Source organism: Natrix helvetica (assembly GCF_964273705.1).
Source record: "Natrix helvetica genome assembly, chromosome: Z".
Lineage (NCBI taxonomy): Eukaryota > Metazoa > Chordata > Lepidosauria > Squamata > Natricidae > Natrix > Natrix helvetica.
Window position 1 is genome coordinate 75,539,471 of NC_138554.1, and position 27,303 is coordinate 75,566,773.

The 27,303-nt window shown below is 42.4% G+C and overlaps 1 protein-coding gene across 6 annotated transcripts in view; it reads left to right on the forward strand.

The window, feature by feature from the left end:
* The window catches only part of DPY19L1 (dpy-19 like C-mannosyltransferase 1), a 115,620-nt gene that overhangs the window by 60,740 nt on the left and 27,577 nt on the right, over nucleotides 1-27,303 (forward strand). For 5 of the 6 annotated variants that reach the window (XM_081971261.1, XM_081971262.1, XM_081971264.1 and 2 more), the window contains exons 12-18: nucleotides 6,154-6,240; nucleotides 10,356-10,415; nucleotides 12,542-12,622; nucleotides 14,256-14,357; nucleotides 22,449-22,520; nucleotides 23,775-23,815; nucleotides 25,042-25,069. In XM_081971261.1, coding sequence (XP_081827387.1) covers nucleotides 6,154-6,240; nucleotides 10,356-10,415; nucleotides 12,542-12,622; nucleotides 14,256-14,357; nucleotides 22,449-22,520; nucleotides 23,775-23,815; nucleotides 25,042-25,069 — 471 coding nt within the window. The remainder of the gene's footprint in view (nucleotides 1-6,153; nucleotides 6,241-10,355; nucleotides 10,416-12,541; nucleotides 12,623-14,255; nucleotides 14,358-22,448; nucleotides 22,521-23,774; nucleotides 23,816-25,041; nucleotides 25,070-27,303) is intronic. The other variant, XM_081971263.1, reaches the window with a different exon arrangement.

Here is a 27,303-nt window from a genome sequence, read left to right on the forward strand (position 1 = left end):
TTGCTTGCCCAGAGTTTGCTCTGGGATGCGCTCCAGCCTTAACCAGCGTGGCGCTGGCTATTGAGCTCATGAGCTACAGCTCAGAAACTCTCCGATCAGCGCGCTCTGCTTCTCCCAGCCGTTTAGAGGGACTGCTGCCTCGTGAGCCTCATGGATTGCCATCTTAGCGCTCCAGCTGGCCTTGGAAGAGACAGCCACCATTTTGGAGCCCCTTAGGAGGAGGAAAAGCATGCAAAATCAACGGCCGCCATCTTGTGGCCACGAAAAGCGTGTGAAGAAGCAGCTGCCGTCTTCTTCACCACTCGCCATTGTGAAGTCGTCAGGGGAGCACACCAACCGCTCCGGGCTGCGGCACTTGCGTTTGTGGACTACTGTGGTGATATCGCTCCTTTTCTTAACCAGGGGCTAGTTTAACCAGGCATGGCTGACCTTCCAATAGCGGGGGCTATTCCAGACAAAGATCTGTAGGGAGCAGGACCATTGTGGGTGAGGAGCAGCTGCAAGAGAGTGGCTAAAGAGACCCCTGTTCCTGAGAAAGCCCCCAAAACTTCCAAATCGTCTGCTAAGGGAGAGGAATGAAGACAGCCTGCCCCAGAGAAAGGGTGCCAGCGGGCCCAGAAACAGGCAAGCCAAACCATCCAGGCCTCTCCTCCCCCTCCCATAGGGGATCAAGCTGCCTCCCTGGGGTCTCCCGAGTTGCCACCCATGGGCCCCTGTCCATCATTGGATGATTCAGATGGGAGCTGCCCTCTTCCTCTTCATCTTCCTCCATAGAACCCGATACCAGGGGAAATTTATTTGACGTCCCTCTCAATAGGGATCGTAGTTTTGAACAGGCCAGTCACCCTCCAGTTCAGTACTCAGGGGTGCCTCAGTCCTCTCTATCCTCCCCTACAGAAATGGCAGCCATAATCTCAGAAGTCATAAAACAAGGCATTGCTGCTGGGCTCTAGCAGCGCCCCCCTCCTGGCCCATCTCACAGAAACAGACATAGATCACCTTGGGATATCTAACAATACCTTCCTTCTGCTTCTGCCACTCAGGTTTCTATCTTTGGGGATCAGGACACCCTCAGAGCCTCTGATCTATCTGATGATGAGGGAATCACACCAGATGCCCTGGCCTTTACTGAATTATTCAAGACTGATCACTTTAAATCCCTCCTGTTCAAAGCAATGAAACCTGCTAATTTATCTTCTTCAGCTTCTACCCAGGATCAGACTACTGTGCCAGCTCCCTCTGATCACCCTAACACTCTCTTCTCTGAACCTACAGTGGAAAAAGAAATCATTCCGTCTCCAAAGATCTTCATGAATGTTGTTCAATGACATTGGGATTCCCCTGGTACAGGTCCATAAGCAACCAACCTAGACAAACGTCTCTACAACATCGCTCCAGAACTTACCAAATTCCTTGAGACTCCTCCAGGGGACGCACCGGTGGAGGCCTTATCTTCGCCCACTGTGGTCTCTGGAGCCCCCAAAGAAGTCCTCAAACCTGAGGAGAAAAGCTCAGATTAAACGTTAGTCAAAGGTTATCAGGCTGGTCCCTGGGCAGTTAGGGCCTCCACAACCACTTCCTTTTTCTCCAGGGCTGTGCTAGTCTGGATTGAATAACTCCAGGAGCGCATTGCTTCCACTGATACCAGGTCACACAGGGATCTGAATAAGATTAGGGCTGCCATTGAATATTCAGCTGACGCTTCTTTAAATGTTGCCAGGTTTGCTTCTAAAGCCATGGCCGCTTCGGTCATGACCAGGCACCTGCTATGGCTCAAACCATGGCAGGTGGATGTCCGTACTAAGTGGCACCTCGCAGCCTCCCCTTTCAGTGGCACTCAGCTCTTTGGAACTCCCTAGAACCCTTATCTTACTGAGTCTAAGGATAAGTGCAAGATCCTGTCTTCTATTTACAGAAAACAGGACAGCCGCCCTTCTACTTTCTATAGGTCGTCCTTTCAGCCAATGGACGGGGGAATCTTCTTTCTCCTGTCCGCAACATCATTCAATCATCCCTAGACAGGGATCCAATCAGGACAGGTCAAATCGTACTACCCAACATTTCCCTCCAAAGAAGTCTTACCAGGGAGGAAGCAGCCACCATTTCTCAAAGCAAACGTGACTATCTGGACTCTCTTCCAATAGGGGGCTGCCTAGCGTTTTTTGCCCACCATTGGGAAGACACCAAGACAGACAATTGGGTACTCAAAACAGTCAAATTTGATCTTCATTTGAAATTCCTCTCCATCCCCAGGGACACTTTGTGCCTTGCCTGATATCCCAATACCCTCGCAAGAGGCTACTGATGAATCAGGCCATCCAACACCTGCTGGAGATTTGGGCCATCCAACCAGTCCCTCCCCATCAGAGGGGTTAGGACTTTTCTTCCCGTCTCTTTGTGGTACCAAAGGCTTCCGGGGGCTGGAGAGCAATCCTGGACCTAAAGTCATTGAACCGCCACATCGTTTATTGGCGGTTCAAAGTGCACTCCCTCCACACCATCCTACAGGGAGTCAGAAAGGGCGATTATCTGACCTTGGTAGACTTGACCGAGGCTTATCTTCACATTCCCATTTTCACAGACCACCAAAGATATCTCCGGTTCTCCTATGGGGGGAGGCACTTCCAGTATCGAGTCCTCCCGTTCGGTCTCTCCTCTGCCCCCAGGGTCTTCACGAAGGTGCTGGCAGCTCTAGCCGCCCACCTCAGGTCATCGCCCATCAGAATTCTTTGCTACCTGGATGACATTCTTTTGTTGTCCAGGTCACCCCAGCAGGCAGAGAGGGATCTTGCCCAAACAATCCAGACCCTGCGGGATCACAGGTTCGGAGTGAATCTCAAGAAGAGTTACCTCCTCCCCAGGACTCGCATTCTACATCTTGGAGTCGTCATAGACACCATGGCAGAGAGGGTATTCCTGTCCCAAGATTGCAACCTCAGCCTCAGGGAGTTAGTCAGGAGGGTCATGTGTCTACGCAAAGTGTCCCTGCTTCTTCTATCCTAGTTACTGGGGGAAATGGTGTTATCCTTTGGGGTAGTCCCATGGGCCAGGTTCCATAGCAGGTGCCTGCAGTGGTTCATGTTCCCGCACCAGAAAAGCAACAGGAGCTGCTCCCCCCCACAGAACCTTCCTCCCCAGGCAGGTCATCCAGTCTCTACAATGGTGGCAGCCCCCAGCGATTTTGCGGGGGATGTTATTCAGTGAGCTGGCCCATCTCACACTTACGACGGATGCCAGCCTGACAGGGTTGGGAGCGCATATGCAGAACCTGCTGGCCCAGGGTCAGTGGTCACTAGAAGAAAGCCAAAACAGCATCAATTGACTAGAGCTAAGGGTGTACTTCTTGCCCTGATTCGCTTCCAGACAGACAGTTCAGCACATTCACATCTTAGTCCTAACCGACAACACCACTACCAAGGCACACATCAACAGACTGGGGGGGGGGGGGACACGATCCTGACCACTAATGCAGGAAGCCAACCGGTTATGCCATTGGGCGGAGTCTCATCTACTTTCCCTCAGGGCAGAGCACATCTCGGGGGCCTCCAACATCCAGGCAGACTGGCTGATTCGAGCCAGAACAGATCAGGTGGATTGGAGTGTTCACCTGGACCTCTTCCACCGAGTCACGCTCCGATTCGGCCTGCCAGTGCTAGATCTGTTTGCAGCAGCAGACAACATCCAAGTCTCCAGATACTTTTCGAAGTTTGCGGATCCCAACGCAGAAGGGGTAGACACTCTCTGGTGCCAGTGGCCCAGGGGTTTCCTATATGCATTCCCTCTACTTCCTCTCATCCAGAGGGTAGTACAGAAGATGTTGGAACAGGAGGCAGAACTCTTACTCCTGCCACGCCAGCCTTGGTTTGCCGACCTTGTAACACTGTCGGTGTGTCCCCCCCCCCCACATGGCGCATTCCACAGTCACTAGCCTCTCTTCATCGGGGTCAATCTTACATCCCGATCCCCAGTGGCTACAATTAACCGCATGGTGATTGAGTGGCAAGCCTTAACAGCTGATAACATCTCCCTCATCGCTACTAACCAGGCGTCTCGTAGGAGTTCCGTGAACCTTATTTATGATGTCACGTGGCGAGCGTTTGCTCTCTGGTGCTCTAACATCTCTACTGATCCACTAAGGGCCTCCATCCCTCAAGTACTGGACTTCTTGCAGAGGGGACTTGATCAGGGTCTCACTCCAAACACTTTACGGTGACAAATGGCCGTCTTGTCTTCCGTTCTAGACGGCTCTTCCTCAGAACATCTTTCTGCGCACCCCTTGGTCCGGAGATTCATCCATGGGGCCTCAAACCTCCAACCTCCTGTCATCCATAGATACCCCACTTGGGATTTACCACAGGCCTGGAGGCTCTCCCCTCCCCCCATATGAACCAATGAGGTCCACATCATTGAAATTTCTGTCAATGGTTTCCTGATCCTAGGAAAGAAGGCCTCCCCATTGAGTCTTGGGCTATGGCTCAGGGCCTGTATTAAGATGTCTTATGAACTTCAGTCCTTAAGGATTCCACAGAACATTACAGTCCATTCTACTGTGGCAACTATGGCAGCATGGTCTATACAGGCTTCCTTGGAAGAGGTTTGCCGGGCAGCCACATGGACATCTCCCATGGTTTTTATCGTCACTACAAACTAGACAAGTATGCGGCGGCTGATACATCTTTTGGCCGCAGAGTGCTGCAGAAAATACTTGTGCCCTTAGCAATCCTTACTCTATTGTTCCCACCCTGTGGACAGCCCATTCTTTGGTACGTCCCAGTCTGGCTGCTTTCTCCATGATCATAGGAGAATGGGTGTTGGTCCTTACCTGATACGCTCATTCTCTGTGACGTGGAGACAGCAGCCAGCCCCACCCTAATGTGCTTTAAGTTGAGCTCTATTTTTTGTGTGAAGGAGAGAGAGTTTGCTTTGCACAGTTATTTTTGTTTTATAATTCTCACTTGAGTCTACAGTCTACTTCGTCTAAACTGGGAGGAGTCACCAGGGCTCGATGACATCACAAGTGGAGACTCAGTCCAATTGTTTACTGGATAGAGCAATCCAGTCTGGCTGCTGTCCCCATGTCACGGAGAATGAGGTATCAGGTAAGGATCAACGCCCATTCTGAATGTTTGTACTTATGATTATTCTCAAAAGAATGTTAAGTTGTTGTTTTTATTAATAACAAAATGTTATCTCACTTTTTAAGGTAATATTAAATGTAAGAGAGATATTCTGACAGAAATATACAAGAATTGTTACTTAATCAAAGAGGGCTAAAACATTCTTTAATTCCTGTAAATCAGAATAGCATTCAGAAGAGACTCAGGCAAGCTTCTCCCTTACCTATTGGAATAAAACAGGAAGGGAAGATAAAGGTCACTCTGGCTTGCAAGATTTTATTAATATAGGTAGTCCCTAATCTATGACCACAATGGAACCTGCAATTACAGTCATAAATTGTGACAGTTGTGACCGCTTCTTGATTCCCTTTTATTTTATTTGTAAGAAGCAACAGTGATGTTCACAAATGGTGATCAGGTGATTACAGGATATTGCAACATAGTTGCATGCTGATTGCAAGCACCCAAATTACAATTGCAATGGTATCAACTGTGAGGACCTCTCCTAGGCCCCCCTTATTCAAGCACCTTTGTAAATTTGAACAGTCACTGAAACAATAAAAAATGGATGATGGGGGAGAGAGAGAGAAATGAGCATTAATCGTCATTGAATCATTAATCCTCACTGAATCATTGAATCAACAGTCACTATTTCCGTGACTGTTGATTGAATGAGGATTAATGATTAAATTATGATTAATGCTCATTTTCTCTCTCTCTCCCCATTATCTTTTAAGTGCTTACAATCCAGTGTCAAGAGTTGTTTAGTTGCTCTCTTTTAAATAAACAAACGTGGTTGTTAATTTGTTTTTTAAATTGAAACCTGAAATGTCGTCAATGATATAAAGTTAGAAAAAAATCTCAGTTATCAAGAGTAATTTATATTTCTGAATATTTTGTCAAAATGATATATTATTTTAAACATTTTAAAGATAGCATTTTATACACTTTGTTTTTAAAAATCTTATAGTGTAGATACTCTACATATTTGTCATGCCTCTAATCTTAATTAACATCTTTAATCATGTCACATCAGGTATCACTTGCTGTATGCTTTATCTTTATGTTTGGAAACTCTATGTTGATGACATCCTATTATGCTGCCTTTTTGATAGTCAGCTGGGTAAGTATTAAACAGATAACCAATAATAATTTACTTAGTGTACAATTACAATAGTCATGTTATCCAAGTTGAATATTTGTTCATGCAGCTTACGCAGAGCCCAAAATTTATATTTTAAAGCAACACATTTTAAAGTGACCTTTACCCCCTTTTATGACTTTTCTTGCCATACTTGTTTAAATGAACCACTGCAGTTGTAGGGAATCTGGCTTCCCTACTGACTTTGCTTATCAGAAGGCTGCAAAAGGTGATTCCATGACATGGGATCACTGCAACTGTCATGAATATGAGTCAGGATCCAATCTGAATCGGTTACTGGGATAGAGATTTGTTCTTCCAAATTGAAACGCATACCCTTGTTCATTGCAGTGTGAGGCTACCCATGAGTTCGTGTCTCCTTGTCTAACCATTCACTTGTGTTCTTGTAATCCTTGCAATAAAAGGTTAGCTTCTTCCCCTTTTGTCCTCCATAGTGACAGGGAAATCCATGCATGGAATCTGGTAAATTACATTGGAAGTTTCTCTCACCTTCAAATAGTCTTTGTTCTGCATGCTTTATCTTCTTAGGGTAGCCTATGGCTACCATGTTTCCCCCAAAATAAGACCTATCCAGAAAATAAGCCGTACCATATTTTTGTGTGTGCACCCAACATAAGTCTTATCCCCCAAATAAGCCCCACTTAGGCACCTGTGCAGCCTACCGCCTGCCCATTCCACCTGGTTGCTTGTGCTGTGGCCGTGAGATGAGGCAGAAGGATGGAGCTGTCCCATGTGTCCCGCAGTGGTTCACCTCAGGGCCCCCGCAGCAAGGCCAGCCACGCTCTGACACCTCCCTTGCCTCACAATGGTAGCTCCACAAGCCCCATCCAGCAGTACCTCACGTGGCCACTGGTCCATCCTTCTGCTTGCTCAAGAAATGCAACAGAGCAGGAGGCTGAGCAATATGCTTTACTTTACTTTACTTTACTTTATTTCGTATTTCTAGACTGCCCCCTCTCCCAAAAGGGACTCGCTTGTGCTGTGCTAGTGCTGTGGCTGTGAGGCAAGCTGGTGTTGGGTACGTGGGGCAGCTCCACCCTACTACCTTACTGTGGCAGCACTGGCACTCCTGCCCCATCACAAGCAAGTAGAAGAAGCGCCTCCCATGTATTCTTAAAATACATGGGGTGGGAGGATGACATCTCCTGAAAATAAGACCTGGTGCTTATTTTGGAATTCAAAAGAAAATAAGATTGGGACTTAATTTTCTGGGAAACATGGTAGTACTGCCACCATACCTTCTTCACATTTAAAAGAGAAATGTATGAGCAATTAAAAGGGATGCCCATGGGATCATCCACACTATTAGGAGTCACTGAAGAGTCAGTCCTATCAGAAGTAGAACACTATGTATTTCATAATTACAGACCTAAAATTTGGCATGAATGACATCTTTGTCATCATCAAAAGAAATATGCTCAAAGACTTTCATACCCTTCTGAATTCCATTTTCCTGGATAAACAATTCACAGTGGAGGAAAACAATGGTTAGATTATTGCCATTTGTTAGATGTGCTTTCAAAATACAGGAAGATGGAAGCTGAGAAACCATAATATATTGCAAGGCTATCAACATTCCATGCATTCTATGTTTCAATAACCACCCACTGTCCACATATAAAAAGAGTTGCATCAGAATACTATATGGGATGGTGAAATCAACTGTAGTACCCAGCAAACAAAACAACTGCAGAGCAAGTACCTATGTGAACAATTTAAGCAGAAGAGTACTCACAAGCATTTATCACAAGATGCCTGAGCAACATGCTGGGGAGAGAAAGGTCCAAGAAAGAAGGTATATCCTGCCACAATGAAAAACATTTCAGAAGCAGTAGAATGCAGCTTCTGAAATCTGCAAGTAGGCATTGCCCACTGCCCAGAGGCTACCATATAAGGTTAAATCATGTGGTAGAAATACTGTTTAGAGGTGGGGGAAATTTCTAATGTAATTTACCGGATTCCATATGTGGATTGTCCCTGTGACTAGGAAAAATGGGGAGGAAGCAAATCACCAGAATACAAGAACATGAGCAGTTAGATAAGGAGACCTGAACTCATTGGTAGTCTCACATTGCAGTTAACAAAGGCATGCATTTCAATTTTGCAGCTACTAAGATTGTTGGCCACGCAGGGACAAAAATAGCCAGAGAAATTATTGAACTGGGAACAGGCCCCTTGTCAGTCAGTTAGAGTGCTGATTTACCACCAGCTTGCCAGGTACTTAGAAGCTGAGGATGCTTCAGTTTTGTGGTCCGGCGGCAGCCTGTGGAGCTGGCAGCAGAGTCGGACTGCGAAGAGGTTGGAGAGGAACATGGGCCAGTCCTGGAATCTGGGGAAGGCTTGGACAGGAGCTCTGCATCAGAGGAAGGGAGGGGGCCAGGGCCATCTGAGAGTTATGTACTGCCTCCGGAGCCTCCAGAGTCGGAGAGCAGTGAGGCAGAGGAACAGACTCCCCCAGTTCCCAGTGCATGCATGCACAGAGCTGCCAGAAGGCAAGAACAGTTAAGACAGAAGGGACAACTCAGGAGTAAGGCTTGGAGGTGATTGGCCCCTCCCATAGGACATAAAAGGAGGAGCAAAAAAACATGAGCCCTTGCAGGAAGCAACATGGTTCTTGCTGGTCAGTTTACCTTCTGAAGCTCCGTTCTGACTCTTTGCTCCATGTGGCCTTGCCAATTAAGTCTTTGGCAGCAGTTCCAGGAAGATAAAGGTGGGTGCTTATCAGCCTTATCCCGAAGGACTTTGGCAGCCTACTGTAGGACTCATTCCAACTATTGGGGAGTGCGAATAAACATAATTCACAGCCTTTGAAATAAAAAGAGGGTTTGGGGGACTAAACGTGTGCTTTTTACTATATCAGGAAGCCTAGGTCAGAACAATCAGCATAAGGAAACAAACAATGACTTAATAGCTGGCCATCAATATCTAAAAGTCTAAAAGCCACAGAGGGCTTGATTTCTTCTACCAGACCCCCATTTTGTGCTAATTCAAATATTTACTGAAATATTTGTATTTTGCACAATTTAGGTCCTGTCTGAGTAGACTTGATATTTGTTGTCTTTGGCTCATCATTTAGGGATTTTTGACTGGCATCCTTACTTGGGTGTCTCATGAGATGGGAAGTGATTTTGCAAGCTACTAGGGCCCCCAAAAGGAGAGCTTTCAAGCCATGAAGATCTAGCAACCAGGACAAAAGTTCTGGACAGAAATTTACATTATCCAATTTTCCTGTGCAAATTCTTTTTTGAACCTTCCCTGCCCCCAGGAGCCCTCTATAAGCCTCCTAAAGGCTATGCAAGCCATTTTTTTGACAAAAAACCGGGCCCATTTTCACGAAAAACAGGCCGTTTTGGGGAGGTCTGCAGAGTGCAATTTTTTTTAAAAAAATTGCCTCTTCAAAATCTTATACTCTGAAAAATGCGGTATTTGTTTGTTAAATTGATATGCTGAAAGTAACCCTTTGCAGAAAATGTTACGGGTTTTGTAATATAGTGATAAAATCATTAGCCTAATGCTAATATTTAGTAGCTTAAAGATTAATATTTAATTTAAATTAAGAAAGGTATTGATAGGCTTAGGGAAAGCTATAAGTTATATTTCAAATCAAATTAAGATGGCAAAATATTATTGGCTTCCTGAAGTTCTCCTCTTTCACTGTGAATGCATAGTGAATGGATATGTTTTACATATGATTGAAACAATTCTAAATATTCTTAAGACCAATTTTTAAAAATATTTTAATTGAAGTTAATTAGTTTTATATATTACAAAGTGGAATTTACAATGACTCTATCAGATTACATGAAAAGCAAATTATGTATACTAAAATTCCACAGAATCGTGCCTGCCTAATTGAGTAACTCAATCTCTAAAATTGAACTAGCAGCAGTGATACTTATCAGTTTATGCAATAATCAGTTTGGCAAAAAGGTTATGTTTATAGTTTTACAATACCTATTCAAGTATATCTGATACCATTTTTAACTATTGTTTCATCTTTTGAATCACATTTACAGAAATATTCTGGAACTAATGCTTAAGCTGCAAGTGTTAATGCAACAATTTTTTTATTTTAGAGTATTCTGGAACTGGGCCCTAAGTACCTGAAATTGTATACTAAAAATATTCCTTCATGGGTACGTTTAATATTTTATTGCACAAATATTATCAGATATTTTATCAGTGACATATTTTAAAACTATATAAATATTAATGTTATATTGGTCTTTTCAAGTAAATTGTATTATTTAATCTGTTATTCTATCTGATTTACAATACAATAGTAGAGTTGGAAGGGACCTTGGAGGTCTTCTAGTCCAACCCCCTGCCTAGGCAGGAAACCCTATACCGTTTCAGACAAATAGCTATCCAACTTCTTCTTAAAGACTCCCAGTGTTGGGGCATTCACAACTTCTGGAGGCAAGCTGTTCCACTGATTAATTGTTCTCACTGTCAGGAAATTTCTCCTCAGTTCTAAGTTGCTTCTCTCCTTGATTAGTTTCCACCCATTGCTTCTTGTTCTACCCTCAGGTGCTTTGGAGAATAGTTTGACTCCCTCTTCTTTATTTACTTAATAGTAAATTTGATCTTTTTTTCCCTATTTGTCCATTTGTTTATTATCCTCATTTTTATTTGTTTAAATTCTGATTTACATCCTTCTGAGATTTATTTTCTGATCAAAGTGTTTATTTATGATCATGTTTTTTTGTGCCCTGACAGCAAAAACCATATGAAATAGATTAAGGTCTGGTCAGTTTTAGGCAGCAGTGTAAGCTAGCCAAACCAATATAAGTCACTGAGCTGAGCATGTTAACTTATGGTTAATTAAGAGCCGCAGTGATGCAGTAGTTAGAGTGCAGTACTGCAGGCTACTTCTGATCATCAACTGCCAGCAGTTTGGCGGATCGAATCTCACCAGGCTCAAGGTTGACTCAGCCTTCCATCCTTCTGAGGTGGGTAAAATGAGGACCCAGATTGTTGGGGGCAATATGCTAACTCTGTAAACCACTTAGAGAGGGCTGTAAAGCACTGTGAAGTGGTATGTAAGTCTTAAGTGCTATTGCCATGGTTAGGATTTTTTAGGGATGTGCTGTGTTGCAAAGAAAAGCAATTCTTTAAAAGATAGTTCATTTAAACAATTTATCCTCAATGTGAGAGAGTAAAAAAAGGAAAGGTCAGGCACAGAACACAGTATGGAGAACTTTATCTGAATAAAATAACAGCAACCAATGATCTTGACACTCTCTCCCTCTTGCATTTACTCCCTTTCTGGCACATGTTCACTTAATAACCAAATTGTTGGAACAGAATGCAGTCATTAAAAAAGGAGAGGATATATTTTATGTTTGGTAAGCTACTGTCAGCCCTCCTGGATTAACCAGATAGGAAACATAACTATATTAGCTATATCTACTTCATTGTAAAAGCTATATTAATAGACTCTTATGAGTCTGAAGGTACAAACTTTCAGTCATCACTTTTAATATTTGATCTGTTAAGGCGGATTCTTCTTTATTTTCTTTCTCTGACAGCTAGGCCGTTGGGAGCTCCTCCTTCTCTTATCTGATTGTTTCCTGGTCAGATCTCTTTCCCTCATCCTACAATGTCATTCGCATATTCTATTTCAACTATTCAATGATGTTATAAATAAAAAAATACTGATTCAATAAACATAGTATTGCAAGCACAGGCAAAGCAAAATACTTAGCTAGCATGCTGCTTTTTCTTCCATCAAAATATTTTCTCAATTTACTTCCTATTTGTGGGTAAACAGGTTGCTATTGCATCTCATTGCAGCAATAGGCAAGTTTTAAATTATTAGTTTTTAAATTGGTAAAATTGTGGCTTACAATTAGATTTAATAATAAAAGAATGGCTGAGACAATAATTTTGACCATTCAGAGAAACATCAGCAAAAAAATCTTTATTCAGTTCCTTATAGCACATCCCAAATGAAAACTTGCTGATTTATTTAAAATTAGAATATGATTCAGAACAAACAATTATGTAAAATTAAAATAGCTATTTTATTATAATAATTATAGTTGTACCTATGTGGAAATCTTTCAAATGTATACTGCCACTAGTACTGGTCAATTTTTAAAGTATTTCCTTCAAACCTTAAACAGTGATGACTGAATATTTTCTTGCAGTTTAGAAGCAGAATAAATGCAAACACAGTTTATGGAAATTGTAATCAAATGTAATAGATCCAATCTGGAGGACATTGTCCCTGTTCCATCTGTTCTTATCATTTCTATAGGCTTTGGAAGGATTTTCCTGCCTGTTTGGGACAATTATCTTGAAATTCTTGATGTGTCTAATATTTGGAATATCTGACGATGTAAGTTAAAACTTAGTTTTTATGTTTGCTATCAGAGTAATGCTTACTAGCTTTGTATATTTTGTATTCTCTTCTGGTAATATGTATAATGTTAAAATTTCATATCAGATGTCATTGTTTTACTTGAAGTTGTAAAAGTATACTTGAGAACTATGCCTATGAATAGAGTATTATAGTATAGTTTAAAAATAAATTAATACTAAAATTAAATCTATTAATTATCACCCTCCTTGAATATCTTTATGTTTCATTGGGTGTACTACCTGAAGAAAGTTACAGAACACAGCAATTATTGTGCAGTAGTAAGTTATTTGACAGATTGTAAATGTCTTTAACTGGCTGTATCAGGTGTACTCTCTGAGTGATGTAGTTGAGTTTCACAGCGCTCTTCCTTGGAGATTTGAAGCAAGTGTCAAGTAATACATATCCTGATCTTGGAATGAAAAACGTAGCCTCCATTTGTTCCTAACACCCAGAAGCTACTGAAACTTTTGCAGGGGCATTCTTCTGGTCCTTTTTCCTTCACTCTTTTATGCTGGTGAAGATTCTGGGAATTATGTAGGTTTCATGTTTTGTTGCTCCCAGTGAATTGCAGAAGTATCTATTAAAAATAGGGGGTAAGAGACACTTATATTAAGTGTAATAATGATAGAAATAATTAATCAATATATTTTAAATAAATAATGAGAATAGGAAGCATAATTGAACTTCAAATAACTTAAGCAAATAAAAGGGGGAAAACCCCATATATGGTTTTACGTGTTGTGAGAATAAATGTATACCTGTGGTGATTTACCAGCAATATTTTAGGCACCATTAAATTATTTATTTATTTAGCAGCATTTCTAAACTATTCAAATCCTGAATTGTCTGGTGGAAAATAGTGAAAACAAGAAGAAAAGTCAATTTCAAAATTTGAATTTGAATAATATAATTAATACAAAATAGTATAATTAGAACAATAAATCATAAAATCTACTTTGCCCTCTAGTCAGTTTAAGCCAAAAACTTGGTGGAAAAGACCTCCAAAGGGAGAAGACCGTTGCAAGTAGAGATTATTATTAAGAACACCTGCTAGCTTGTTGACATCCATGTACCTCACAAACAACAGAGATTCTTAGCACCTCCGGGACACCAGATTGGATGGGCATATTCTATTCAATAAAGTATTGTTTCACATAGTCCAGTACAATATTGTGTAGGGCTTTAAAGGTAACAGCACTTTAAACATGCATGGAAGGCTACTAGTAACAATGCACCAACTTTAAACTTGGTGTTATTTTTAATCGGCAGATTCATTCAACTACCAATCTTGTCACAATACTTTGCGTTAGTTGTAGCTTCCAGGTCATCTCCAATGGCTGCCCCAGAGCTAATTACAGAGTGATCTAGACATGAATTGCTGTTTCATGGAAAGGAGAAGTAAATAATGTGGAAATGAATACAGTGAAACATATATGCCTTCCAATTTCCTAGTCTTTTTAAAATTAGAATTCTTGCAGTGTACTCTGATATGACAAACAAAACTTAATGTAGTTTTCAGCCAATAATGGTTACTTCTCTATTTTACATTACAGCTCACATAATACTAATTTGTCTAATAAATGTTTCACTGTCATTTTTTTTCAATTAGGTCCATATAAGTAATTTGTTAAAAGCAAAACTTACCGGTTATAGAGATTTTGATACATCAATGTATACTTGTGCTGTGGAGTTTGATTTCATGGAAAAAGAGGTAAGTATCATTGATTCATTCATTCAATACATTTCATTCCTTTTGCAATAAGATTAACATACTAATCTATTGAAATTTTTCTACTTTGCCAACTCACCTCCATCCAAAACAATATTTTGACTAGACTGAATGTATATATGTGTTTGTATACAAAAGCAGAGAAACTTCAAAAACTCTCTAAAGACTATTCTGAATAATTAGCATATGAATGGCAAAGTGCTCAATTCTTACACATGGGAAATTTATATACTATATGCATTAAGGGCAAAGTTAAGAAAATGCTGTTCAGTTTATCTCTGCCTACTACTTTGTTAATGTTTGTTTAGATTTCTGCATCATTGTTTTTGTAGTTAGATTGAACCATAGTTAAATAGTTTCACTTATTTAAAAGCCAATTAAATTCTATTTCAAAACAAGCCCCATCTAGTATAGTAGAAATGAAATGAGTTCAGAAAAATGTGTATTTATTTATTATGGGCCAAAGGCTTCCCAGTCCAAACCAAAATAGTTTGCCAAATGTGCATTGCTGAAGTGATAGGCATAAATAAGAATTATTTCTGAATGAGAAGTGATCATTTAACTATACAAAATAATCCACAGAAATCCAATAGATTTGTAGATAAAAGATTCTAAATCCTGTGATGTGTTTATATCAGTGTGGGATTTAAATAATTATTGTTCAACACCACTGACAATGCTGTTACCGTACAAAAAGACACTGACTGTGTCAGAATGGTCAAACAATTGGCAACTCCAAATTTAAACCAACAAATGCTCTGTCTTACACATCAGAACACAAAATACAAGCTGGGTGGATATGACCTCGTATACCACTCTGTCAAGGACCTTGGAGTACTCATATCAAATGATCTAAGTGCCAGAGCTCACTGTAACAGCATGGCCAAAAATGCATTAAGAGTTATTAACCTAATCTTGTGTAGCTTCTTCTTTGGTAATATTGAGCTGCAAACTAGGTCATACAAAACATACAAGACCAATTCTTGAATACAGCTCATCTGTCTGGAACCCACACTGCATATCAGACATTAATACAATCGAATAAATCCAGAGATATTTCACAAGAAAAGTCCTCCAGTCCTCTGCTCACAACAGAATACCTTATACCACCAGACTTGAAATTTTGGGCTTAGACAATTTAGGACTTCACCGTCTTCAATCCGACCTAACCGTAGTACATAAAATTATCTGCTACAATGTTCTACCTGTCAATGAATACTTCAACCACAACAGAATACAATCGATACAAACTTATGATATGCAGAAAGACAACTTCAGTAAAGAGTTGTCAATGCCTGGAATGCACTACCTGACACTGTGGTTTCTGTCCTAAACCCCCAAAACTTTAACCTTAGACTGTCTGCTGTTGACTTCACCCCATTCCTAATAAGTCTTTAAGTGCAACCCAGTCCGGCGCAATACAGGGGTGTGAGTGCACAGGGACACCTCCCCACTGGGGCCCTGGCAGACAGCCCACTACAATCACTTGTTTCGTGTCTCCATCCATGCAAGTTTGCTAACAGGAGCAACTCTCTCGGGACTGGTTTTCACTGGAAGCATGGCACAAATTGCATGGCCTCGAGCAAAGGAGCTCCCAGAAATGGATTTTTTACAGCTGGTCTAGGCCAGCCTGTGCAGAAATAACAAAAATGCTCAGGAACCTTTATTTGCAAGTAAACCTTTGAGCTTTATTCGTGCTACAGACAAGACCTTAGCACACAACTAGTTAGGAGAACCAATTAAAACCAGTATTGGGAGCCTCTACTTTCCAGCGCTTCTCATAGTTCCTAGTAGCCACCATCCAATGTTGCTCCCTCTCGCAGCTGATTGCTCTTTAGTCAGTTCAAACAGCCTGCTTGGCTGCTCAGCGTGGCGCTGGTGCAGGGGGGGGCACTGATGTGACATCATCACCCATCAACGCCAAGAGTCAGTTCCTTGCAACCGCTTCAAGTCTGCACCCCCTGTCTGAAATAATTCAACATGGCACTTTGTGCAAATGATAAAAGTGTTGGAGAAACATCCTCGCCAATTTCCATGCCAACGGTATACTCTTGTATGGGATGAAATGCGCTTGTTTTGAAAACAAGTCTATCACCGTCCATATCACTGTATGTCTGTTGCTACTGGGTAGCTCCATGATAAAATCCATAGCGATTTCTTCCCACAGACAGATGGGCTCAGACATTGGTTATAACAGCCCAAGGGGTTTTGCAGACCTTGTCTTAGTGACTGCACAAAGGTGACAGGTTTTAAAGTAGTCAATTTTTGTTCTCATTTTAGGCCACCAGAATTGTCACCACGCTAGATGTAATGTCTTAAGGAAGCCGAAGTGGCCAGCTGGTTTAACATCATGACAATGGTGTAATACAATAGACCTCAAAGCTGCAGATACATAAAATTTGCCCCCCTTCCATGCCAACTCATCTCTATGGGTTAGAATGGCTCTGTTTTCAGCTAATCAGGGATCTGCCATTAATGCTTTTCGCAGCTCCTTGTGCAAAGGATTGATAGATGAAGTACTTGTCACTCTTCGCACTGGCTGAGAGGGAGGAATGATAGCCTGCACAACCTCATCATGATTACTATTATACTGAGGAATGTGAGACAATGCATTGGCTAAAAAGTTCTTCTCAGCCGGAACATACTTCAACTTAAAATTAAAAAGGTTGGAAATACTGTGCTCAGTGAACCTGCTGGGGTGATAACCTTCATGGGGTCTGCAGAGCTTCCAAATTTTTGTGGTCTGTCCGCACTTTGAATTGTTTTCTAGTGTCTTCCAGAAAATGCCAACATGTTAGAAGCGCACAACGCATGGCATAGGCCTTTTCCCTGGATGTATAAGCACACGGGTGCAGTCTACCCTGCTGATTGGCTTGTAATAAGATGGCTCCGCATCTCTTGATCTCTCAGTCATTGGCCAGGGTCATTCCTTGGCCTTCCCTCCTGGTGGTGATAGGGTGGATACGGCCATTCTCAGTTGGAGCTAGACATTCCACTGCCTGATGGTCCATCTGGTTGCATCTAAAACAACGAATCGGAGGCCTCCCGGCATGGTCAGAAACATCTGGGATAACAACATCAGGCCTGGTAACTCTAGGAGGTGTTGGTCTGTCCACAGTCGGTGGTCCAAGGCACCCTCCCCACACAACCTAAATTCTCTCAGTCCTACATCCAAATCAATAACAGCACAGAACCATTTGTGCAGCCGGGGCGGCAAACCCTGGCAGAGACAGACCTGCCTTATATCCTAATCCAACTCCATTAGGAATTGGTGGACTAAAAAGCATTCTGTCCATGATCTCAGTCTTCCAGCTATTTTCCGAAAGTCTTGCACGTACTCCTTGGCTGATCTGTTCCATTGCCTAAGCAACAGGAGCTCCCTGTCCGCCAGCTGAGTTTGGGACCTATCTTCAAACCTTGTCCTCAGCGCTTCCAGAAAAAGTCCATATTGGCGAGTTCTCTGGCATGATCGGTGTGGAGGTCAGCCACCCAGTCCGCAGCCTCCCCAGTAAGCACTAAGGTGACTGCCGCCGCCACCACCACCCATTGAGATGGGTAATATCTTCCATAAGGATTCATGTGCTTATTATTTGGCTTAAGAAAAGGGCCACATGGTCAGGGCTACCATCAAAGATAGCCTGTACTAGTAGTGGACCCCAAACTGCCTGCTGGGACCACACCCCAGGGACCCCAGTGGAGCGTGATCAGGTATGTGTGAGGACATACCTTTATTCTTCCCATCTCCCCAGGTGGGACTTGTGCTGAACCCTTTCTTGAACCGCAGGGGCCCTACCTGTGGGATTCTACACCGTCAACAGCGAGTCTCGAGAGACCATTCTGGGAGGAGTTTGACTCTGTTGCCCCTGAGGATTTGGACAGGTTGCGTGGACGGCTGCGGCCCACTACATGTTCAATGGACCCGTGTCCCTCCTGGCTGGTACTGGCAGCCTGGGAGGTGACACGAGGCTGACTTCTGGGCATGGTGAACGCCTCATTGGGTGAGGGATACTTACCAACCGCCTTGAAAGAGGCGGTGGTGAGACCCTTGCTCAAGAGGCCTTCGCTCGACCCAATGGAGCTAGCTAATTACCGTCCAGTCTCCAACCTCCCCTTTTTGGCGAAGGTTGTTGAGAATGTGGTGGCGCAGCAGTTTCCACGACACCTGGACGAATCCGATTATCTAGACCCACGCCAGTCCGGCTTCCGACCCGGGCACAGCACAGAGACAGCCTTGGTCACGTTGGTTGATGATCTCTGGAGGGCCAGAGATAGGGGTTGTTCCTCTATCCTGGTCCTATTAGACCTCTCGGCGGCTTTTGATACCATCGACCATGGTATCCTATTGCGCCGGTTGGAGGGGATGGGAGTCGGAGGCACCGTTTTGCGGTGGTTCGGCTCCTACCTCTCCGACCGGAAGCAATGTGTGTTGACAGGGGGGCAGAGGTCGACCCTGAGGCCACTCACTTGTGGGGTGCCACAGGGGTCGGTCCTCTCGCCTCTCCTGTTCAACGCATATGTGAAGCCGCTGGGTGAGATCATCCGTGGTTTTGGGGTTGAGTACCACCTGTACGCCGATGACACTCAGCTGTACATTTCAACCCCAAACCACCCCAACGAGGCTGTCGAAGTGATGTCCCGGTGTTTGGAGGCCGTCGGGGTCTGGATGGGGGACAACAGACTCAAACTCAACCCCTCCAAGACCGAGTGGCTGTGGCTACCGGCACCTCGGTTCAGCCAGCTCACACCATCGCTGGCCATAGGGGGCAAACAACTGTCCCCTGTGGAACGGGCGCGCAATTTGGGCGTCCTCCTTGATGCCCGGCTGTCAATGGAGGACCATGTGGCAGCCGTGGCAAGGGGGGCGTTCCACCAGGTCCGCCTGGTGCGCCAATTGCGCCCCCTACTGGACCGGAGTGCCCTGCGCACGGTCACTCATGCGCTGGTGACGTCTCGCCTGGACTACTGCAATGCCCTCTACATGGGGCTTCCCTTGGGACGCATCCGGAGACTGCAGCTCGTTCAGAACGCAGCCGCGCGGGTCATCATGGGGAGTACACGATACTCCCACGTAACACCCCTCCTGCGCGAGCTGCACTGGCTGCCTGTGGCCTTTCGGGTGCGTTTCAAGGTATTGATTACCATCTTTAAAGCGCTCCATGGCATAGGACCTAGTTATCTGCAGGATCGCATCCTACCACACACGTCCCTACGACCAATCCGCTCACACAGGGAGGGACTCCTCCTGGTGCCGTCCGCTAGGCAATGCCAGTGGGCGACACCTAGGAGTAGGTCCTTCTCTGTGATGGGCCCAACCCTCTGGAATGACCTCCCCCCCGACATCAGAACCACCACCGACCTCCGCTCCTTCCGTCAAAAATTAAAGACTCACCTGTTTCAATCAGCTGGCCTGGCACTCTCTTAGTTTTGCCTCCCGGGGATATATTTTAATTGGGTTTGGGTATTTTAATTGGGGATGTTTTTTAGGGTTTCCATAGCATATTTATTTCTTGTACAGTCTCATCTCCTCCATCTAAATGTTTAGTATTTAATTGTTTTTATATTATTTATATTGTTATTCATGTATTTTATCTGCATTTTATCTGGCTGTACACCGCCCCGAGTCCCTTTTTGGGAGAGGGGGCGGTTTAGAAATCCAAAGAAATAAAAAGAAATAAATAATAAATTCTGTGGTCCACAAATAGCATCCACTAGCGAAGAACCTTGCTCCCAGGATGCTTGCTGTTCCGAGGCCCTAGCCATACTAGTATCCCATGTGCAACTTAGAGCTGGCTAGATGAAAGTGAGTTTCCATTCAAGGAGCCATTCCCCTTGCCTGCCACTTGGTTGAAGGGTCCAGTCCTGCAGCCCATAGTTGCCAAGAAGGGGCATCCCAGAAACTGGCTTCACTGAAACGTTCTAGCAATATCTCCATTGTATTGCTACCAGGCCTGGTGGAATAACTCCACTTTCCCTCCTCATCTTTGGTCCACTATCTCTCCCTCCAGCCATGCGACAGTGACCAATTGATGCCAGGGGAAGTTGGCATCCTAGTCCCAACAGTTCTGCTCAAGGCTGAGATATGCCACACCACTCCACTGATGAAACTTGACTCGGGCCAACTGGCCCCTTTCCCTCTGCAGTCTGCCCCTCTGGTTGTTCCTCCCATTCTTTGGGCCTCACAACTGGCTGGCTAACATCCTCTCGAGCATCCGCTTCTGCCGCCACCTCCTCTTCATTTACCACCATCTCCATCTCCAAACCCACAGTCGACGTACCTTCTGCCATCCTGAAGTTTACGTCCCAAACGCTCTAGGTGCAGCTGAATGTAAAAGCCAGCACTGGTTTCTCTCAGCTGGGCTAGGCCAGCCTGTGCAGAAATAACAAAAACTCTCAGGAACCTTTATTTGTGAGTAAACCTCTGAGCTTTATTCGTGCTACAGACAGGACCTTAGCACACAACGAGTTAGGATAACCAATTAAAGCCAGCGCCGGGAGCCTCCACCTTCCAGCACTTATAAGTTCCTAGTAGCCACCATCCGATGTTGCTCCCTCTCACAGCTTATTTCTCTTTAGTCAGTTCAAACAGCCCACCTGGCTGCTCAGCATGGTGCTGGTGCGGGGGAGCGCTGACATGATGTCATCACCCGTCGATGCCTCCAGCAACCGCCTCACACCGAGAGTCAGTTCCTTGCAGCCACTTCAGGTCTCCGCAGACTCTGCAAACTCCTTCGCAATGGAGGTAACTGCACTGCACCAGATCCAAGGCCACCCTCAGTCAATCCCTCCCCTCACAGGTAATGTTGAGCCTCAGCCTGGGGCTCAACATGCCTCTTTTCTCAGTGTGCACAAGAAGTTACAGCCATCACTATTTCCATGGCAATCATAGGAGCCACCAGAGGAGGGGGCTATTGTATAATCCTTGGATGATTTGCAATGCAATGGTTCTAGACGAGGGGACAGGAGGAGTAACCTATTCAGATGAAGACCAATGAAGGAGAATGTTCCCACTCATCCTCAGGCACAGTTCCAGCACAAACTTCTGCAACCACTGTGGCCAATGCCCTGACCTCCGAGTGTGGTGGGCCTGAGTGGGTCTCCGTCCCACAACGTTCATGCTGCTCTACTCACTGCGGCTGCCCACATAGGTGAGGCTGATGGCTGGGGAGGGAGATCCATTCTGGGTCTGCAGGGCTCAGCTGAAGGGCACATGCCGCTATGTGGGGGGATATGGCAAGGCTCAGCTGCCTTTTGGGCCCATATCTGGCTTTTGCAGGGCCACTGGGCTGCTGCCACCCACTCATTCTCCCCTCCACCTCAGGTCCCACATCTAGCCCACAACTGGATGATGTGCTGCTTCTGGGCCAACTAAGTAGGTGAGCAAGCATCTCTCTCGGGAGAGCACCGTGCTGGGGCCAAATCTGCTGTGGTGTGTCGAGGTATGCACCTGCAGCCCCAGGACATCTACCTGCCAGCCCGTAAGTGTTGCCACTGGGCACTGGCCATGTTGTGATCTGAAGGGCACAGCGCTTTGCCCAGCAGAGGTATGTGGAAACTCTAGAGCCCCTTGAGTCCGACCGACCTGGACAGATCTCGTCATCCAAGGCTTTGCTTCCCGGGAAGGACTCCGTCATGGAGGGCTGTGCACCTGGACCAGGTGCTTTCTCTCAGCCTCCTGCCCAGAGGCCCTGCTGAAGCTGAGAGCTGGGCCCAAAAGTAGTGGAATCTCGCTTTCCCCCATCCCGTCCCCCTACCCGAGGCAACCCTTCAAGGTGGTTCTTCGGCCGAGCACAACTAGACCAGAGCAGATCTCCTTCCCCTGCTATTGGACTTATCTTCTCAGACCAAGCAAGGAGTGGCTGTGAGGGGAGGAGTGAATAAATGAATAAATTTTACAAAATAAATTTGCATGTTAGCCTAGCTGAGGCAGATGTTTTAAGTAGAAAGGAAATGCATAGAGGTGACAAAATAAAATACTAACTTATGAGGGATAATTGTGTGACTACTTCCTAAAAATGAATTTTTAAAACATTTTTATCATCAAATATCTCTACATAAAAGTTACTTTAATTTCAGACTCCAGTTAGATATATGCAGACGCTCCTGCTTCCAGTAGTCCTTATTGTTTTTTCAGTAAGTGTTATAAAGGTATGTCATCTTTTTTTTCTTTTACCTTTAGCATATTGTGTCACATTAGAAATCAAATACAAGGTCCAATTTTCAGCTACCCAAATTGGGAGAACAATCCAAGGGATCCTACCATCCACAGTAAAGCAGTTTATCAACTTGTTATTCATAAATGCAGATGAACAATACAGGTTTGAATGTATTGAATAATATAAAATCTTAGGCAAAAAACATCAGAATGAGTCTTTACACCTTTTCCTGTCTCATTTATTGATTGCAATTTGTTTCAATGAAATAGTCACTAGGCACACCATTTATCAGAGAAAGTGAGAAACTGCGAAGATTGCTGATTGCTGCCATCTCATTCAGATAAAATTCTCCCACACATCCTTTGATCTGGTTCCCCACCCTTTTTTTTTTGCCTCTTCTCAGCTTTCTTTTCCTGAACTGTTTCTCTTCAATGCAGCACTTCCTTAAAAAGTGCTAATTGCAAGTTAAGAAGCTCAGCTCTGTGTCATTAATTAGTTGATTGGAACCCTTAGTTGGCAGTTGCTGCCTGAAATTGACCAAACTTTAATTTCACATTGTAAGTATTTTTGTAGTAAATGCACATATTGGTTGGAAATTTATTTTTATTACTGTTTATTACTGTTATATTTGCAAATGGTCACTATCCAAGGCAGTTGCTAAATGAGGACTGCTTATTTGAAATTAGCTATTATGTGTAAATACTTTTATTAATTTTAGATGATTTTCTCTCCATCCCACCCCAATCCCTACTATAATTAAGAAAGTAACATTTTAGACTTTTTGACTGATGCCGTAGATAAATTTTTCAGGATATATGAAGGGATGTATCAACGGAGAAGGGGAAAGGGAAAAAATAGTTCCACACATTTTCCTTCCACTCACTTTTCAGTTATGCCTAGTAGATTTATTTAGTCCTTTTGCATTAATGTGACAGAACAAAGTCTTGCTCATTCAAGTATATATAACCAAGTTATTGTCTAAAGCAGGGGTGTCAAACTCACGTCATCATAGCAGTGTCACATAACGTATCAGGACTTTCCCCCTCCTTGGCTAAACTGGGTGAGGGTGTGGCCAGTGCTTGATGCATCCGGTTCACGGGCTGGGACTTTGACAGCCATGATCTAAAGTAATGCAGTGCATGACCACATAAATGATTAGCAGTAGGTATCTCTTCCAATGTAATTCATACATATCCTTAGAGAAAAAAAACATTAACTTGTTTACTTTTTAATCAATGTTTCATAGGCATATCAATACATTATGCTTAAAAAGAAATCCTCTGAAAGGTAAATATATTTTTATTGAAGATCCAATTTAAAAAATACCATTAGTAATGTTTTGTATCTTTAAAGATATAAAGGATTCCTGTACCTTTCATATCAGTTTGTCATTTTCTCTAGATATTAATCACATGGCTGGTTTCTTTTTCTACTATTGCATATCTTGTACACTGTAAAATTTACTTCCTTTCTTGGCTCTGGGCTTATAGGAGCATCCTTCACAACACAAAAATGTCATGCAGGAATGAAGTTCCCAATTCTGAAAACTAGTTTGGATATTCCGTATTACAGTAGGCTTGAAAGTTTGTTATTAATAGAGCAATGGAGAAAGTTCTATATTCAGATATTTATGAAAGGCAACTGTTAAATGAAATATAAGTACCATGCTTTGTATTATGTCATATAAAATTAAAGCATTTTTATTAATAATCTACTGTATAAATTCATCTACCCTATCATATATTAAGTACAAGTAGTCCTCAATGTGCAACCAGTCACTTAATAACCATTGAAAGAGGGACTCCAACAAGAAAGCTAAACAATTCTTTTTCCCGTCTCTTTACTGTTCACAACGATTATATAACACAATGTTTCTGAAGGCTTTAAAAAGGTAGCACACAGAGATTCCTGCTGCAAGTACTGCATTGGTTCAAAAAAAGGAAACTTGGGTCTTTGGGATCCAATCTTCTTTTCTCTGGCCCAGAGCAGGAATTTCCTCCTGTGCATAGATGGGAGGGGAAGGCTTGCAATGGGCTGGACAAACAAAACTTGGATCTTTGTGGTCTAAGCTTCCTTCCTCTGGCCCTTCTCATTAATAGACCTAAAGTAGCTCAGAAAATTAATATAATTAAAACACTATATTAATATTAAAATCAAGAATTAAATTGCATACGTTTTTAAAATCCTACAATGATGGACATTGTAATAGTTAACAGCTAGGAAAAGCCAATATAAAAAGGTTGTGTTAAAAAAAGGTATCTAAAAATTTCAACATTGCAACCTAATGTACTACAGAGGAGAAGATCTCACAGGACAATACCTATAAATCAAGTTCATTTTTATATTTATCACCAAATGATAATCTGCAAACTGTAAATGAAAGCATAGGATATCATCTGATAATTGTAAATGTCTATGAGGCTGATGTAACTAAAATGTTTAAGGTAACATATAATTTAGGGTTGTTAATTATTTTGTAGACAAATTGATTAAGCTTGTTTCTTTTATTCCAGACAGGAGTATTATTTTAACCAGGGTGAGGTAAGGATATATTCTCGCTTTTCTTCCAATATACCATTTAGATGTATTCTGCACAGCATTGTCTTGTTTCAAAAATATTTATTTAAAATAAAATGGAATTTTATGCATTTTTTTAAAAAGTTAATGTCAAATTAAAGGAATAAGGAAGCAAACGTAAGGCAATCCAGTTGTTTGCAGAGCAGTTTTTATAATGCTAAATTGCTACTTTGAGGCATATTATGGCATTAACAGTGTATTTAATTGTTTCTGTAGCGCTTAGTATCCTTGACATATTTTTGTCATTAATATTGTTGCTGCTCTTTTCTACAAATTTTATTTGTTTTATTATATAAAATACAAAGAAAAAAAATAGGAAATTAAGTGAAGGAAACAGTGGGGAAAAGAGGGTGTGAGATACAAGTGTCTGACAACAAGAGGAAAAGAAAAAAAGGGAGTGGGGAAGGCATTCACTTCTGATTCTTCTTAGCATAGTATAAGATAAAACATTCCAAGCTCAAGTTTTTGCTTTTACACATAAATATATAACTATTTCTATAATGACAAATCTTTCTGATCAATAAAACCAAAGTCAAAGTTTCATTTTTTTCATCACAAGCACAAAATCCAGAAGTGATATCCAAATGAGAATATATTTTCCTCCTTGAATAAAATAATTAATTTAACCATTTCTGCTTTTATCTTCCTTGTTATGGAAATAGTATGTATTTCTATTTGCACCTAATAATCTTTGTGAACTGTCACCATTTTTATTAACAAGATTCAATGTATTCTTTCAAATTCTTTGATGTGAGGAAGAACCCCCCTCTCTTTTTCACCCTTTATTAAAATCAAAACTTTCTAATATATGTGTATCAGTGGTGGGATTCAAAAATTTTACTATCAGTTCTGTGTGCGTGGCTTGGTGGGCGTGGAAGGGGAAGGATACTGTAAAATCTCCATTCCCTTCCACTCCAGGGGAAGGTTACTGGAAAATCCCCATTTCCTCCTGATAAACTGGGACTTGGGAGGCAGAGAATAGATGGGGCACAGAATAAATGGGCGAGCCAGAGGTGGTATTTACTGGTTCTCCAAACTACTCAAAACTTCCGCTACCAGTTCTCCACAACTGGTCAGAATCTGCTGAATACCACCTCTGATGTGTATACACACACACATTCGCTTATCTTCATGGAGTAAAATCTTTTTCTTCTCTGGAAGTTTTATCAAGGAGTTATAGGCCTTACTTTTTATTATGAAATCCTCAACCTTGTTAATATCCTTAAAGAAAAAGTCCCAAATTTGTCTTTTTTTCTCGATGAACTTGTGTTGAGAGGTTTATATATAAACAATAATAGTGGAAGTTAGTATCAGGTTCTTCCAAAAATGCAATGAACTCCTCTGCATTTTCAGCTATTTGTGAAGTTGCCTTGGTAATTTAGTAACATTCTCTATATGTTTACATCTCAGAAGTAATTTGAGCAGATTTTTTTTATCATCATTGAAGCACAGCTGGTCAACAAATTGAGAAATTTTATTTAGAGACCTTTCAAATATATCTCTAATACTTTGCTCCACCATCTTCCTCTTTTAATTAGGATCAGAAAATTTTAGCCACCCCTAGCAAAGAAGATTAAACTACAAGTTACTACAATAATACTTTGCTCCACCATCTTCCTCTTTTAATTAGGATCAGAAAATTTTAGCCACCCATAGCAAAGAAGATTAAACTACAAGTTACTACAATAATAAGTTAAAACTACAGCCTTCAATCTTCATATTTCTATATCAGATTTTTTTCCTCCACCACACTTCCTTTTTTGGCTTGCTTTAGCAACCTTCTTCCTTGTTATTTAAGACAGAAAAAAATATCTAAAATGGCATGAGTCTTCAAGAAGGCTTAGCAAGCTATGACTAAAGAGAGCCTCTTTTAACTTGACTTTAAAAAGATTAATATTTGAAGGTGATTAAGAAGAGAAACACACAACTTACTGTCTATTTTAAAAGTGAATTTCAAAATGGGGGATTCAATCTCAAACAGATTGCAGCCCCCCACCCCCACCCCCAGCTTTTGGCATGCAGATAGCTTTGGACTTTCAACTCCAGAAGCCATTTGCCATCTTTCAACTGTTTTGGAGAGTTCCAAGGGAAAGTTCTTCGACTCACTCTGACCGCATAGGTCCTTGACAGAAATATATATATTCTATATATTTTTATATATTAAAGAAATGGTCAAAGAGACTGTGAGCAACAAAAAA